Source organism: Gorilla gorilla, chromosome 23 (genome assembly GCF_029281585.2).
Source record: "Gorilla gorilla gorilla isolate KB3781 chromosome 23, NHGRI_mGorGor1-v2.1_pri, whole genome shotgun sequence".
In the NCBI taxonomy this organism is placed as follows: Eukaryota; Metazoa; Chordata; class Mammalia; order Primates; family Hominidae; genus Gorilla; species Gorilla gorilla.
In genome coordinates this window covers 37,043,278-37,058,621 of record NC_086018.1, presented here as the reverse complement: position 1 = coordinate 37,058,621, position 15,344 = coordinate 37,043,278, and the positions used below count along the sequence as shown (strand labels likewise).

Below are 15,344 nucleotides of genomic sequence, written 5' to 3'. Positions count from 1 at the left end.
TTTTAGGAAGGAAGAGGCTTTAATCAGCTGGGAGCGTTGACAGACTTGCATCTTAAGATCGGAGCTCCCTGAAGAAGTCCCTGGCCCTTTTAAGGGCTTACAATTCTAAGGGGTCCACGTGAAAGGGTCGTGATAGATTGTGCAAGCGTGGGCTACGTGACTGGGGGGCTACATGCATCAGTGGTGGGGGCTAGCAGAACAGACCAGAAAGTTTCACAATGCTTCCTCATACAATGTCTGGAATCTTTAGATAAAACAAGCGGTCAGGTCAGGAGTTGATCTTTAACTACCAGGCCCAGGTAGCAGCGCCAAACAGTCTGGCCATTGATCTTACTTCTGCATCTTTCTAACTTTTTGCTTCCTTCTGAAATAGGAGACAATGAGAGAGGTGGTCTCCTTCCTCAGTGAAACCCCATCTCTACAAAAAAATAGAAAAATTAGCAGAGATTGTTTCTGGCCATCTGTAATCCCAGCTACTCAGGAGGCTGAGGTGGGAGAATTGCTTGAACCCAGGAGGCAGAGGTTGCAGTGACCAGTGATCCTGCTATTGCACTCCAGCCTGGGCCACAGAGTGAAATTCCATCTCAAAAAAAAAAAAAAAGGTTGTGTACGGTGGCTTATATCTGTAATCCCAGCACTTTGGGAGGCTGAGGAGGGTGGATCACCTGAGCTCACAAGTTCAAGACCAGCCTGAGCAACATGGAGAAACCCCGTTTCTACTAAAACTACAAAATTAGCCAGGCGTGGTGGCACACGCCTGTAGTCCCAGCTACTCAGGAGGCTGAGGCATGAGAATCGCTTGAACTCAGAAGGCAGAGGTTGCAGTGAGCTGAGATTGTGCCATTGCACTCCAGCCTAGAAAACAAGAGCAAAACTCTGTCTGAAAAAAAAAAAAAAAGATATTTGGAGGCAGAGAGACCCCAGAGGTACAGTACAGGTTCATAAAGGAAAGGCCACAGAGGACACAGCCAGAAGGGACTCCCTGCCAGCCAGGAGGAGCAGCCTCAGAGCAAACAACCCAACCTACCCCTTGAACTTGGACTTGCAGCCTCCAGATCTGTGAGAAAATAAATGCCTGCCCTGTGGGCACCCGGCCCGGGGCATCTTCTGTGGAGGCCACAGCATGATGAAGTGGCCATTTTTATAGAGAATCTCATTCTCTAATAACTTATATCTGCCTAGAAAATGTCAAGTCAAATTTAAAGTGTGGAGAAGGGCCTCTAAATTTCACATTTCATTTGCCAAGAAAGAATTGTAATTTGGGACATACACGCAGTCCAGGTGGTGTTCACCATGTCGGGAGAACAGAGACAGCATCAGGTTTTATAAAAAGGAGAAATGGGCTAGGCTCTGTGGCTCACACCAGCAATCCCAGCAATTTGGGAGGCCAAGGAGGGCAGATCACTTGAGGTCAGGAGTTTAAGACCAGCCTAAGCCTGGCCAGGTGGCTCACGCCTGTAATCCCAGCACTTTGGGAGGCCGAGAAGGGTGGATCACGAGGTCAGGAGTTCAAGACCAGCCTGGTCAAGATGTTGAAACCCCGTCTCTACTAAAAACACAAAAATTAGCCAGGTGTGGTGGCACGCACATGTAATCCCAGCTACTTGGGAGGCTGAGGTAGGAGAATAGCTTGAACCCAGGTGGCAGAGGCTGCAGTGAGCCCAGATTGCACCACTGCATCCCAGCCTGGGCAACACAGCAAGACTCCATCTCAAAAAATATAATAAAAATAAAACCAGCCTGGGCAACATGATGAAACCCGTTTTTATGAAAAATACAAAAATTAGCCCGGCTTGGTGGTGCACGCCTGTAATCCCACCTACTCAGGAGGCCGAGACAGAAGAATCACTTGAACAAGGGAGGCAGAGGTTGCAGTGAGCCGAGACCGCACCATTGCACTCCAGCCTGGGTAACAGGGCGAGATTCCATTTCAAAAAAAAAAAAAAAAGGAGAAATGTTCTCTTGCCCTATGGGAAAGCCCGTGGGCACTAGGAAGGGTTGGGAGCTGGGAGGTTCCATTGCTGAGTCGCTGTGTTTGGAGCAAGGAGTCCAAGGCTTACAGCCATTTATCGCAGACGCTATGGATAAGGCTGGTTTCAGGGTACAATGCACAGTTTCAGGAGTCAGGCTTGCAGAAAAGTCCATTTTGGAACCAATGTTGTGTGGCCTGACTGCTTTTCCTCCCTGGCTCCTGGCCTGTTTTAGCTGGGTAGGACATGAATGACCCAATTCGTAGGATGAAACTTACAAAGGTTGTTTCTCAGAACTGCTAGTATTCAACTTACATATATTCATATCCATTTAGGTTGAGTTTATTTATTGATTTATTTTCAGGCAGGGTCTCGATCTGTTGCTCAGACTGGAGTTCAGTGACGTGATCTCAGTTCACTGCAGCCTCCACCTCCCCAGCTCAAGCAATCCTCCCACTTCATCCTTCCAAGTAGCTTAAACTACAGGTGTATGCCACCACACCTGGTTTTTTTGGGTTTTTTTTTTTGTAATTTTTTTGTAGAGATGGGGCTTTGTCATGTGGCCCAGGCTGGTCTCGAATTCCTGGGCTCAAGCGATTCTCTCACCTCTGCCTCCCAAATTGCTGGGGGATTACAGGCGTGAGTCACCGCGGTCAGACTAGGTTGAGTTTAATAAGATTTGGTTATGTGGCTGGGCCGGGTGGCTCACATCTGTAATCCCAGCACTTTGGGAGGCTGAGATAGGCGGATCACCTGAGGTCAGGAGTTCAAGACCAGCCTGGCCAACATGGTGAAACCCAGTTACTACTAAAAATACAAAAAACAAAAAAAAAAAGTTAGCTGGGCGTGGTGGCAGGCGTGTGTAATCCCAGCTACTCGGGAGGCGGAGGCAGGAGAATCGCTTGAACCTGGTAGGCAGAGTTTGCAGTGAGCCAAGATCAAGCCATTGCACTCCAGTCTGGGTGACAGAGCGAAATTCTGTCTCAAAAAAAGAAAAAAAAAAAATTAGGTTATGCTGGGGAGATGGGAAAAGGCGGGTTAGGGGCACGCAGGCTCAGGGAACAGGGTCTTGGTGGGTGGATGGATAGCCATGGAGGCAGAAAGGGGACTCTGCAGGAAGAGCCTGGGAGAGCGGAGAGGAGGTGGTGAGGCAGGGGAGCACTATGGAATGGCCCTGAGGCCAGGAGGGGCTCGGGATGACCAGGCAAAAGCACAGCTGGTCCAGGGTGGAGGGGAGGCCCGCACAGCATGAGCAGGAGGCTAGAGGAGACAGACCATGAGGCCCAGGGAGACCCCTCACTCGAGAATCTCCTGCAGCTTGCTGTCCAGGAATAGAAAGTTGTATTTTAGTCCTTTCCAAGGCTTGAATGGCTCATCATCATTGTACACAAAGTTTTCCCAACAATATTTAAAATCTGAGAAAAAACAAGGAGAAAGCAGTGAGGGCCCAGCAGGCCTCTCTTCCAGCCCTGGGCCCTCCCCTCCCAGCCCAGGTCTCCTGGCTGCCAGTTGCAGTTGGCGCTGGCCCCGACCCTGCAGGCTTCCCGGGGACACTGCTCTGCCCCACGGCATTGCAGACCCACCTGCCCCTCATGCTGTCCCTCCTGCACCCGTTCTCCTCAGCCCCCCACGTCTCACCTTTGTAGCCCATGATCTTCACGGAGGCCCCTTCCTGATTCAGGCTGCGGAGCCCCTCCTGGTAATCTGTATCCCAGAAATAGTAGAGGCGGGCGGTGAAGATGGTGAGATTCACGTTGCTGTGCCTGGCCAGGAACTCGGCCACCTCCCCTGCACACTCTGGGCAAGGGCTCCAAGATGTGTACCAGGTGACCTGGTAGTTTGTGTTAGGAGACAGTATGTCGTCACAGAACCAAGAGAGGAAGCACCTTTCTGCATGACAATGGGTCTCAGGATCCACCTGGGGAAGGAGGAGGAGGAGGGCAGGGGGAGCTCAGACTAGGAGCAGGAGGAGTGCAGGGGTGGGGCGATGAGAGCAGAGGGCGGACCTGAAGCCCCAGGGCGTTTCCTTATTTATTTTTGAGACAGGGTCTCTCCTGTTGCCCAGGCTGGGGTGCAGTGGTGCGATCTGGGGCTGACTGCAGCCTTGACCTCCCAGGCTCAAGGAATCTTCCCACCTCAGCCTCCTGATTAGCTGGGACTGCAGGTGCGTGCCACCACGCCTGCCTAATATTTTTGTGATTTTTGTAGAGACTGGGTTTCACCATGTTGCCCAAGCTGATCTCGAACTCTTGGGCTCAAGCCGTCCTCCTGCCTCACCCTCCCAAAACTCTGGGACTATGAGCATAAACCACATGCACGGCCTTATTTTCTTTACTTTTCATTTTTTTGGGTACATACTAGGCCGCAGGGCTTTTTATTCATTGAATTTCCCTTCTTCCAACCTTCTCCTTCCTCTTTATTTTTTCTTTTTCTTTCTTTCTTTTTTTTTTTTGATACTGAGTCTCACTCTGTCACCCATGCTGTAGTGCAGTGGCGCGATCTCCGCTCACTGCAAGCTCCGCCTCCGGGGTTCACACATTCTCCTGCCTCAGCCTCCCAAGTAGCTGGGACTACAGACGCCTGCCACCACGCCCGGCTAATTTTTTGTATTTTTAGTAGAGATGGGGTTTCACTGAGTTAGCGAGCATGGTCTCAAGCTCCTGACCTCGTGATCCCCCGCCTCGGCCTCCCAAAGTGCTGAGATTACAGGCGTGAACCACTGCGCCTGGCCGTTCCTCTTTATCTTTTTGAGTGACAGTCTTGCTCTGTCACCCAGGCTGGGGTGCAGTGGCAAGATCTCGGCTCACTGCAACCTCTGCCTCCTGGGTTCAAGCGATTTTCCTGCCTAAGCCACCCAAGTAGCTGGGACTACAGGGGCACACCCCCACGCCTGGCTAATTTTTGTAGTTTTAGTAGTGATGGGATTTCACCGTGTTAGCCAGGCTGGTGTCAAACTCCTGACCTCATGATCCGCCCGCCTCAGCCTCGCTAAGTGCTGGGATTACAGGCGTGAGCCACTGCACTCGGCCCCTTCCTTCTTTATTTTATTGAGTCTTTTCCTGTCTCATCATAGGTCTTGTGTGATTTCTGGCATCCTGTTCCCCAGGCATCCATTAACCAGGCATCCTCAGCCCCTGCTGTGGCCTGGTCCTATGGGGTCTGCCTTGTCCCCTGTCTGCCTTCTGCTGGGAAGGTCATTGGACCCACATTGTCCCATGGAGTTGAAGGCTGGCCAAAGGGGCTACTGAGTACTTGAAATGGGGCTCTGATTAGAAACGTTGGCACGTGTAAAATACACAGCGCATTTCAAAATCTCATTGTGAGAATAGACACTTTAACTCTCTCATGAGGCATTTTATATTAAGTATATGTTGAAATCGTATGTGAGGTAATTGAGCTAATGCAGACATTAAAATTTCTCCCACGAGTTCTTGTCGCCTTTTTAGCATGTGGGGACTGGAAACACTTGCGCTTCAGTCCTGAGTCCTGGGTGTTTCCGAGGCCAGCGCTGCTGTAGGCCAGGCCTGCCCAGCACACAGACGGCTCCCTCCCCAAACACACCCTGAAAAAATCTCCTGCCTGGGCGGAGGGGGCCGCAGGGGTGGGTGGGACACGGCAGGGTGGGTGGGAGGTCAGTGGCTGCTGTGGGGGCGGCAGGGTGAGGAGCGAGGGTTCACCACCCTGTGAGGATGTGTCCTTGACATCGAGGAATCACGGCAGTGGCGGGGGCGGCCCCACCAGCCCACAGTGACTGGCCCAGGCACAGTGCTGGACACCACACCCACCGCTTCCCACAGCTGCTGTTTCCCGAGGACTGCCAGACGCACAGCTCCATGACAAGATTTTGGGAAACAAAGTCAAGAGTGAGGGTGCTGGGTGCTAACAAGGCCTTTTGGTAAGAGGCAAAACCCCTCGACAATCTGATCCCAGGAAAGTTAGGGAGGAAGATCTGGGCCACGGACTTAAAAAATGTGGGAGGAAGTTGGGCGTGGTGGCTCATGCCTGTAATCCTAGCACTTTGGGAGGCCGAGGGGGGCGGATCACTTGAGGTCAGGAATTCGAAACCAGCCTGGCCACCATGGTGAAACCCCGTCTCTACTAAAAATAGAATAAAAATTAGCTGGGTGTGGTGGTGGGCACCTGTAATCCCAGCTACTCAGGAGGCTGAGACAGAAGAATTGCTTGAACCCAGGAGGCAGAGGTTGCAGTGAGCAGAGATCACGCCATTGCACTCCAGCCTGGCTGACTGAGTGAGACTCTGTCTCAAAAAAAAAAAAGAAATGTAAGAGGAAAGTACACACAGGAAAGCCCACGCCAGGCACGTCACTTATTGTGTTTTCTAGCTGCTTAGCTCCTATTTGGGGTGTAAATAGGACTTTGGTGCTACCTGGTTTCGGAAGACGCCCCTCTTCCAGGAGACAGGTGAGTGGTGCTTTATAACTTCCATGGTGAAGCACAGCCAGCTTTCATTCCGACCATAGGCTTTGCGTAGGTTTTTAAAGTGGAAGTAGAATATGTGTGGATACATTGCCTCCATCGGGTTTCTGAAGGCACAATAGAGAAACCCCAATGCAGAGACCCCCCTGGATTCCTCGGAGCTGATGCCCACTGAACACCACTCCCTGGACAGCCCTGGGAATGTCTGCTGCTTTCCCAGGCAGAAAGACTGGTAGAGAGAAAGAGGAGGGGATGCTGGCAGGGGCAGAAGGGCCGGGGTGACCTCTCCCAGCTGGAACCACAGCTCTGAGGCTACCAATGGGACACCCTCAACCTCCCAGTTTTTCTGCCACACATCTCCCAACCCATTAGGAAAATGCAACAGAGAATAAAACTCTTCACCCTGAAATAATTGCTTGAACATTTCAGCTCAATTCCTTCCTCACATTTCACCTGTCCGACGATGATGATTATTTTTACGTTGGTATCACACCGAATTCCTAGGTCCAGGCTACTCTTTTTGTTTTTTTTTTGGGACATAGTCTCCCTCTGTTGCCCAGGCTGGAGTGCAGTGGTGCAATCTCGGCTTACTGCAACCTGCACCTCCCGGGTTGAAGTGATTCTCCTGCCTCAGCCTCCTGAGTAGCTGGGATTACGAGCTTATGTCACCACGCCTGGCTGATTTTTGTATTTTTATTTATTTATTTATTTTTATACGGGGTCTCAGTCTGTCGCCAGGCTGGAGTGCAGTGGCACAATCTCGGCTCACTGCAACCTCTGCCTCTTGGTTTCAAGCGATTCTCCTGCCTCAGCCTCCCAACTAGCTGGGACTGCAGGCACATGCCACAACACCCGGCTAATTTTTTGTATTTTTAGTAGAGATGGGGTTTCATCGTGTTAGCCAGGATGGTCTTGAACTCCTGACCTTGTGATCTGCCCGCCTGCCTCCCAAAGTGCTGGGATTACAGGTGTGAGCCACCGCGGCCAGACCTAGTTTTTGTATTTTTAGTAGAGACTGCGTTTCACCATGTAGGCCAGGCCGGTCTTGAACTCCTGACCTCGTGATCTGCCCAACTCAGCCTCCCAAAGTGCTGGGATGACAGGCGTGAGTTACTGTGCCCGGCCAGCCTAGGCCACTCTCCTAAGTGCTGCGAGGGTCTGAGCTCATGGTATGTGCCTGAGGCCTGCAGGGGCCATCACTATTTTACAGACGAGGTGCCAGAGGCACAGAGACGCGGGGTAACCTGCCCAGGCCACAGAGATGGGGATGGATGGAGCTGGGGCCCCTTTCCGGGCCAGCCCTGTCCAGCCTCTGCATCACAGGCCCTGCAGCAGGGAGCTGTTGGGAACCGGGCTCTCTTCTTACTAAACTTTAAAATAAGAGCATTTCTCCTGATCATCATATTTTTTCCTACACTCCATGTTGCAGGTGTCATTCTAAAAGGTAAATGGTGCTCACGGAGGAGGAGCCTGTGTCTGGGGTCATGTGCATCCTCCTCTGCTCACAGTGGAGGCATCTTTGGAAGAAGTGACTTATTTTCTGGTACAGAGACTATGCCCTCCCCAACATCCTCTCCTAAGACTTTGTGTTGAAACAAAGTAAATCTTGCAGAAATTCCATGGAAGTGCTGAGAACAAAATGCCTGATTGCTCCAATCATCCTTTGGTTCAATTTTCTCAGTTCCTGAGCTCAGGAATGGCGGGAAGCACAGAGAGGGAGCGCCATCCCAGGGCGGGGAGCAATAGCCCAGGGGTGACTTTCGGGGGAGAGTCTCAGCAGGGGGCCTGGGCTGGGGCAGGTCGGGGAGGTGGCCCATTCAGAAGCTGTAAAGGGGCGACCACATGGCAGGGCAAAGAGCCTGGCTGGGAGTGGGAGCAGCAGAGGAACCAGAGGGGAGAGAGACTAGCGCTGGGGCAGGGGCAGGGGGAGGCCAGGCTGAGGCCCAGCAGGGCCACCAGGCAGGAAGGGGCAGCAGAGGCCCCGTGGGCAGAGCGGGCAGTGGTCCCTGATCTGGGGCTTCATGTGCACCCTCCCTGGCAGGCTTGTCCTGGCCCTGATGCTAGTCCTGGGCTTGGGTTCTATTTTATCTTCCAGGGCCCTTGTTCCAGGAGAAACCTGCGCTGTGAGTGACCTCACAGGCCCATCTGAGTGCAGGCCTCACTTTATGCTGCTTTCTCACCTGGATGGGAGGACCTCCAGAGGGACCCCTGGATCCTGCCCTCAGGAATCATCCCAGGGATGCCCCCCACCCGGTAGCTATGTGGTAGTGAGGGAGAGTGAGGGGCAGGTGTCTGCTTCCCCCCATGCCTTCACACTCAGAGGCCACCATTGGAGGGAGGAATAGCGGGTGGGGGGGCCCTCAGATGTCCCCCCAGGATGCCATGCGTGCCCCCACACTGAGCTCCTTCCTTCCACATCTCCTGCCCAGAGTTGTTCCCTGGCAGGCTGAGCTCTTGTCCCTATGTCACAGAAGGGCAGAGGCTGGTGTCCCCGGCCACCCTGTCTTGCAGTTTGCTCCTCCGGTCTAAGACCCAGGTGCTCAGTTCCCGTCTCTCCCGAGGGCCGTAGATCCCTTTCTATGGCGTCTCTGGTCTCTGGTTGCCTTTTTCTACTGTGCTTCCTGGAGAGCTCCTAGCATCTCAAGCCTCCCATTATCCAAGCCTACTCTTTTGCAAAATCTTACTCAACACCTGGCCAACATTGCAAACCCCGTCTCTACTAAAAATACAAAAATTAGCCAGTGTGGTGGCATGAGCCTGTAATCCCAGGTACTTGGGAGGCTGAGACAAGAGAATTGCTAGAACCAGGAGGTAGAGATTGCAGTGAGCCGAGATCGCACCATAGCACTCTAGCCTGGGCGACAGAGGGAGACAGTGTCTCAAAAAAAAAAAAAAAATCTTATTCAATTGGGACCTTGATCACTGAGTGTTTGTTTGGCTCTTTCTGCATCTCCATCACTGTGGGGGGCAGATTTGAGAAGGGACAGGCGTGAGCAGAGGCCGGGCTGGGTGCTGTTGGGTGGGGAAGCCATGGGGTGGGGCCCAGGGTGCAGCAAGGTCTGGAGGGAGGGGCTGTGAGAGTCAGGGCAGGACTCGCCTGGGAGATAGACACACAGAACGGGGACCCCTGCATGCCCCACCCAAGCTTGACCCATTGTCATGGACTAAATTGTATCTTCCCCACATTGATATGTTGAAACCCTCATCCCCACCTCCTCACAGGATAACTATTTGGAGACAGGTCCACTAAAGTGGTGATTAAATTAACTCATGGCCCTTAGGGTGGGCCCTAATCCTGTCTGACTGGGGTCCATAAACGAGGAGGACATTTAGAGGCAGAGAGTCCCCAGGGGTGCAGGTGCACAGAGGAAAGGCCAGAGAGCACAGGGCTGGAAGGGACCCCCTGCCAGCCAGGAGGAGCAGCTGCAGAAGACACAACCCCGCCCACCCCTCCACCTTGGACTTGCAGCCTCCAGATCTGTGAGAAAATAAATGTCTGCCCTGTGGGCACCCGGCCCGGGGGCATCTTCTACGGCAGTCGAAGCCTGAAGTTTCCACAGAGGCTGCTCCTTCTCAGGGACTCAGGTCGGCCTTGAAGGATGTTGCTCAAAGCTTCTGGCTGTCAGCCTTGTGAATATTCATGCCCACTTATGTCCAGTTTTATGACAAATTCGATTATGCCAGGGAGATGGAAGGAGCCAGGTTGGGGATCCCAGGCTGTGGGGAGGGTGGCCTCGAGGGTGGATGGAGGTTGCTCTGGAGGCAGAAGGGGCCTCTCACTCATAGGAGGGGCCCAGGAAAGAGGGAGGAGGCAAGGAGGTGGAGGGAGCACGAGGAGTGTGGGTGAGGGGTGTAACCATGAGGGCAGGCAGGGGGCAGGACGGAGGGCAGGAGGGCCTGGCCAGGGGAGGCCTCAGGAGGATGAGCAGGAGGCGAGAGGAGACAGACGATGAGGCCAGAGGGAGACCCTCACCTGAGAATCTCCTTTAGCGTGCGGTGCAGGAATGCATAATTGTCATCGAATTTGTGCCAAGGCATGAATGGCTGACCTTCACTGTACACAAAGTTTTTCCAGCAGTATGCAAATTCTGAGATGAAGAGGCAGGAAGCAGTCAGGCTCTGCCCTGACCCTGGGCCCGCGCTCCCAGGCCTGGTCTCCTGGCTGTCAGTTGTTGTCAGTGCTGGCCCCGCCCCTGCAGGCTGCCCTGGGACACCCCCAGCCATGGCATTGCAGATCCATCCATCTCTGAGGCTGTTCCTCCCCGTCATGCTCCCCTGACCCCTCCACCTCTCACCTTCATCGTCCATAATCTTCACGCGGGCCCCTGCCTGACGCAGCCTGCGGAGCGCCCTTCGGTAATCTCTTTCCCAGTAGTAGTAGAGGCGGGCAGCAGAGATGGTCAGGGTGACATTGGGGTGCTCAGCCAGGAATTCGGCCAGCTTCGCCACACAGTCCGGGCAGGGGGTCCAGGATACAAACCAGGTGATCTGGAAGCACTTGTAAGCAGGCAGCTGGTTGCCACAGAACCAAGAGAGGAAGCACATTTCTGCGTGGTACTGAGGCTCGAAATACACCTGGGAGAGGAGCAGGAGGCAGGGGATGCTCTGAGAGGGGGAGCAGGAGGAGTGCAGGGGTGGGGCAGTGAGAGGAGGGGCCAGGACAGGAGCCCAGGGGATCTTGCCACTGAAGCTCCTTTCCTCCATCCCCCGTTTAGTTTGAGTGATTGTCTGCTCCAAAGCTCACGTTCAGTGTTAATGGCTATTGTAATGGCCTTAAGAGGTGGCACCTAGAAGAGGCTATGAGGCTGTGGGGACTGCACCTTCGCTGGGTGCCACTGGCGTGTTTATTCAAGGGCGACTTCAGCCCCTCTTTCTGTCTCTTGCCCTCTAGCTGGGGGGGGGCAGTATGTCAGACTAAACTGCTTCCTCTTGTCCCCATGGCATGGAGCAGCAGTGACTCGACATCCCAGGCCACTCTGTCTGGAGCATCCCCTGAACTTCTGGCAACAACCTTTACCCCCACGTGACTGTGCAGCTCGCAGGCCCTGGAAAGTTGCTGGTGCATTGACAGTGGACTTCCCAGAGTCCAGAACTCGAGCCCATACATTTCTGTTCACTGTAAATGTCCCCATCTCAGTCCTGCTGTTGAAGCATCACAAGGTGCACCAAGACACATGCTTCCCTGAGTATGGAAGTTTTCCCAGCCCTGTTCAGAGCCTCATGCGTGAATTCTGGCATCCATTCTCCCAGGCATCCATTCACCAGGCATCCTCAGCCCCTGCTGTGGCCTCGCCCTCTAGGGTCTGCCTTGTTCCCTGCCTGCGGTCAGCTGGGGAGGCCACTGAACCTTCGCTGTCCCATGTGGTGGGGCGCACTGGCCAAAGGGGCTACCGAGCACTTGAAATGGGGCTCTGATGAAAGACCTGGGCACCTGAAAAATACACCATATGCCGCTCATTTATCTTTTTTTGTTTTTTGTTTTTGTTTTGAGACGTAGTTTCACTCTTGTTGCCCAGGCTGGAGTGCAATGATGCAATCTCGGCTCACTACAACCTCTGCCTCATGGGTTCAAGCGGTTCTCCTGCCTCAGCCTCCCAAGTAGCTGGGATTACAGGCAACTGCCACCACACTGGGATAATTTTTTTTTGTATTTTTAGTAGAGATGGGATTTCACCATGTTGGCCAAGCTGGTTTTCAAACATCTAACCTCAGGTGATCCACCCACCTCGGCCTCCCAAAGTGCTGGGATTACAGGCGCAAGCCCCCCACCAAGCGTGGCCTACACAGCTCATTTCAAAGACTCGGTGTGACAAGAAAAAGAAACTTCATTATCTTGTCAAGAATTTTACGTTAATTAATGTTGAAGTAATGTTAGCTACATTGGATTAAATAAAATATTAAAATTAGGCCAGCGCTGTGGCTTACACCTGTAATCCCAACACTTTGGGAGGCCGAGGCAGGTGGATCACCTGAGGTCAGAAGTTCAAGACCTGCCTGGCCAACATGGTAAAATCCTGTCTCTACTAAAAATACAAAAAAAAAAAAAAATTAGCTGGGCGTGGTGGTGGGCACCTGTAATCGTAGCTACTCGGGAGTCTTAGGCGACAGCATCGCTTGAACCCAGGAGGCAGAGGTTGCAGTAAGCCGAGATCGCATCATTGCACTCCAGCCTGAGCAACAAGAGTGAAACTCTGTCTCAAAAAAAAAAAAAAAACAACACAAGGCCTTTTGTGCAGAGGCAAACCCCCTCCACGATCCGATCCCAGGACAGTCCAGCAGGAAGGTCAGGGCCACAGACTTGGAAAGTGTGGGAGAGAAGGACACACTGGATAGCCCGCCGCCGGGCACTTCACTTATCAGTGCGTGGTTTGCTTTCCCAGCTGGCTTAGCTCCTGCCTGCAAAGTGATTGGAGTCTGGGTGGTACCTGGCCTCGAAAGATCTTTGCGTCCAAAGGGGGCCTTGAGGGACCCTTTGTTTTCACTTCGTAGCACAGCCAGACGGTATTCCGACGAGAAAGGATGGGTCTATTATTAAAGTTGTAGGAGAATGTGCCTCGATACATTCGCTCCACTGTGTTTCTGAAGACACAAGAGAGAAACCAGCCAATGTAGAGAGCGCTCCCGGGAGCCCTCAGGGCTGATGTCCACTAAACACAGCCCCCTGCATGGCTCTGGGCCTCCCCAACCCCTCCACAGCCCTGAGAATTTCTGCTTCCTTCCCAGGCAGGAAGACCGGGGAGAGAGCAAGAAAAGGGGATGCTGGCATGGGCAGCAGGGGCAGGCTGACCTCTTCCAGCTCAGGGTCCAGCTCTGGTCGTTCCAGGAGTACATTCCCCACCTTCCCAGTATTTCTCCCACCCACTCTCCAACGCATTAGTAAAATGCAAAAGAGAACAAAGTTCTTGGCTGGACATTATGGCTCATGCCTGTAATCCCAGCACTTTGGGAGGCGGAGGTGGGCCCATCACTTGAGGTCAGGAGTTTGAGACCAGTCTCACCAACATGGTGAAACCCAGTCTCTATTAAAAATATAAAAATTAGCCAAGCGTGGTCGTGGGTGCCTGTAATCCCAGCCACTGTGGAGGCTGAGGCAGGAGAATCGCTTGAACCTGGGAGGCGGAGGTTGTAGTGAGCCGAGATCGTGCCAGCCTGGGCAACAAGAGCGAAACTCCATCTCAAAAAAAAAAAAAAAAAAAAAGAAGAGAGAGAGAGAATAAAACTCTTCACCCCAAAATAATAGATTTTAACCTTTCAGCCAGTTCCTTCCTGACATTTCACCTCTGTATATTACTATTGTTAAATCATGGTAGAACCAAATTCTGAGGCCCAGGCCACTCTTCTAAGTGCTGCACAGGTGTGAGCTCATGTGAGGCTGCCCTAGGCCTGCACGGGCCATTCCCATCTTACAGAGGAGGTGCCAGAGGCGCAGAGAGATGGGGTAACCTGCCCACGCCACAGAGCTGGGGACGGATGGGGCTGGGGCCTCTTACCAGACCAGCCCTGTCCAGTCTCTGTGTCACCAGCCTTGCAGGAGGGAGCCATTGGGGACCAGACTCTCTTCTTACTAAATTTTAAAATAATAGCATTTCTCCTGATCATTGAGTTTTTTTCCCATATATTCCATGTTTTTTGTTTTGTTTTTGGTTTTTTTTTTCTTTTGAGACGAAATTTGGCTCTTGTTGCCCAGGCTGGAGTGCAATGGGGCGATCTCGGCTCACTGCAACCTCCGCCTCCTGGGTTCAAGCGATTCTCCTGTCTCAGCCTGTGGAGTAGCTGGGATTATAGGCACCCGCCACCACACCCGGCTAATTTTGTATTTTTAGTAGAGACAGGGTTTATCCATGTTGATCAGGATGGTCTCGAACTCCCGACCTCAGGCAATCCACCCACCTCAGCCTACCAAAGTGCTGGGATGACAGGTGTGAGCCACCGCACCCGGCCACTATATTCCATGTTACTGGTGTCATTTATAAACAGTGAATGCTGATAGTGGAGGAGGAGCGTGTGTTCGGGGTCGTGTGCATCCTCCTCTGCCCACAGTGGAGACATCCTTGGAAGACACGATTTATCTTGTGCTTCAGAGACCATTCCCTCCCCACACCCTCTCCTAAGACTTGGTATTTAAGCAAAGTAAATGTTACAGAAAATCCATCAAAGCCCTGTGAACAAAATTCCACATTGCTCTAATCATCCTTTGGTTCAATTCTCCCAGTTCCAGAGTTCAGGAATGGCGGGAAGAACACAGAGGGAGCACCCTCCCAGGGCCGGGAGCACCAGCCCTGCCATGACTTTCGGTGGCGGGGGAGAGTCTCAGCAGGGCACCTGGGCTGGGGCAGGTGGGGAAGCGGCCTATTCAGAAACAGCAGTGGGGCAACCACAGAGCAGGAAAAAGACCCTGGCTGGGAGTGGCGGGGGCAGGGGAGCCAGAGGGGAGGGAGCCCAGGGCTGGGGCTGGGGCAGGGGGAGGCCAGGGCTGACGCCCAGCAGAGCCACCAGGCAGGAAGGGGCAGCAGACGGGCCCAGCGGGTAGAGCGGGCAGCGGTACCTGAACTGAGGCTTCATCCTTGGCCGGCTAGTCCCGACTAAGATCTTTGTCTGGAGCACCAGAGTTTCACTTTCTGCTCCAGGCTCCAGGTTTCAGGACAGCCCTCCCTAAAGTGACCTCCCAGGGCCTCGTAGTCATGGCCCCTCCCCCTTCCTGCTCAGACGCTGGTGTAGGAGGCCCTGGGATGCTTTATCTTCCTCAGTCTCTCACCCTCTTTCTGGTTTTCTCTGGGGCCCTCCCCCTGGCAGAGGGACCTCTGATAAATAGCGGCAGGACCCAAAGCAATTGCAAAGGGAAAGAGAAAGTCATTGCAGCCAGCGCCCGGGAGGTGGGTCCACACCAGGCTGAGCCAGCAGAGCACAAGCCCCTCCCCTGGTGGTCCCGCCCAGCTG

General features: G+C 53.2%; 1 protein-coding gene across 3 annotated transcripts; it reads right to left on the bottom strand.

Annotated features, from left to right (window-relative positions):
- On the bottom strand, window positions 1-15,344 carry APOBEC3F (apolipoprotein B mRNA editing enzyme catalytic subunit 3F). Of its 3 annotated transcripts, XM_055374667.1 has the most exons (7): window positions 14,953-15,344; window positions 12,833-12,986; window positions 10,703-10,982; window positions 10,381-10,495; window positions 6,358-6,514; window positions 3,609-3,888; window positions 1-3,385 (listed from the first exon to the last, which is right to left on the bottom strand). In XM_055374667.1, the coding sequence occupies exons 1-7, from the start codon at window positions 14,967-14,969 to the stop codon at window positions 3,267-3,269; spliced, it is 1,122 nt and encodes a 373-aa protein (XP_055230642.1). In that variant the 5' UTR covers window positions 14,970-15,344; the 3' UTR covers window positions 1-3,266. The 3 variants fall into 3 exon arrangements, with proteins under 3 accessions (XP_055230642.1, XP_063560878.1, XP_055230643.1); XM_063704808.1 differs by having other exon boundaries at window positions 10,381-10,982; window positions 14,953-15,217; XM_055374668.2 differs by lacking the exons at window positions 1-3,385; window positions 3,609-3,888; window positions 6,358-6,514; window positions 10,381-10,495 and having other exon boundaries at window positions 10,703-11,838; window positions 14,953-15,217.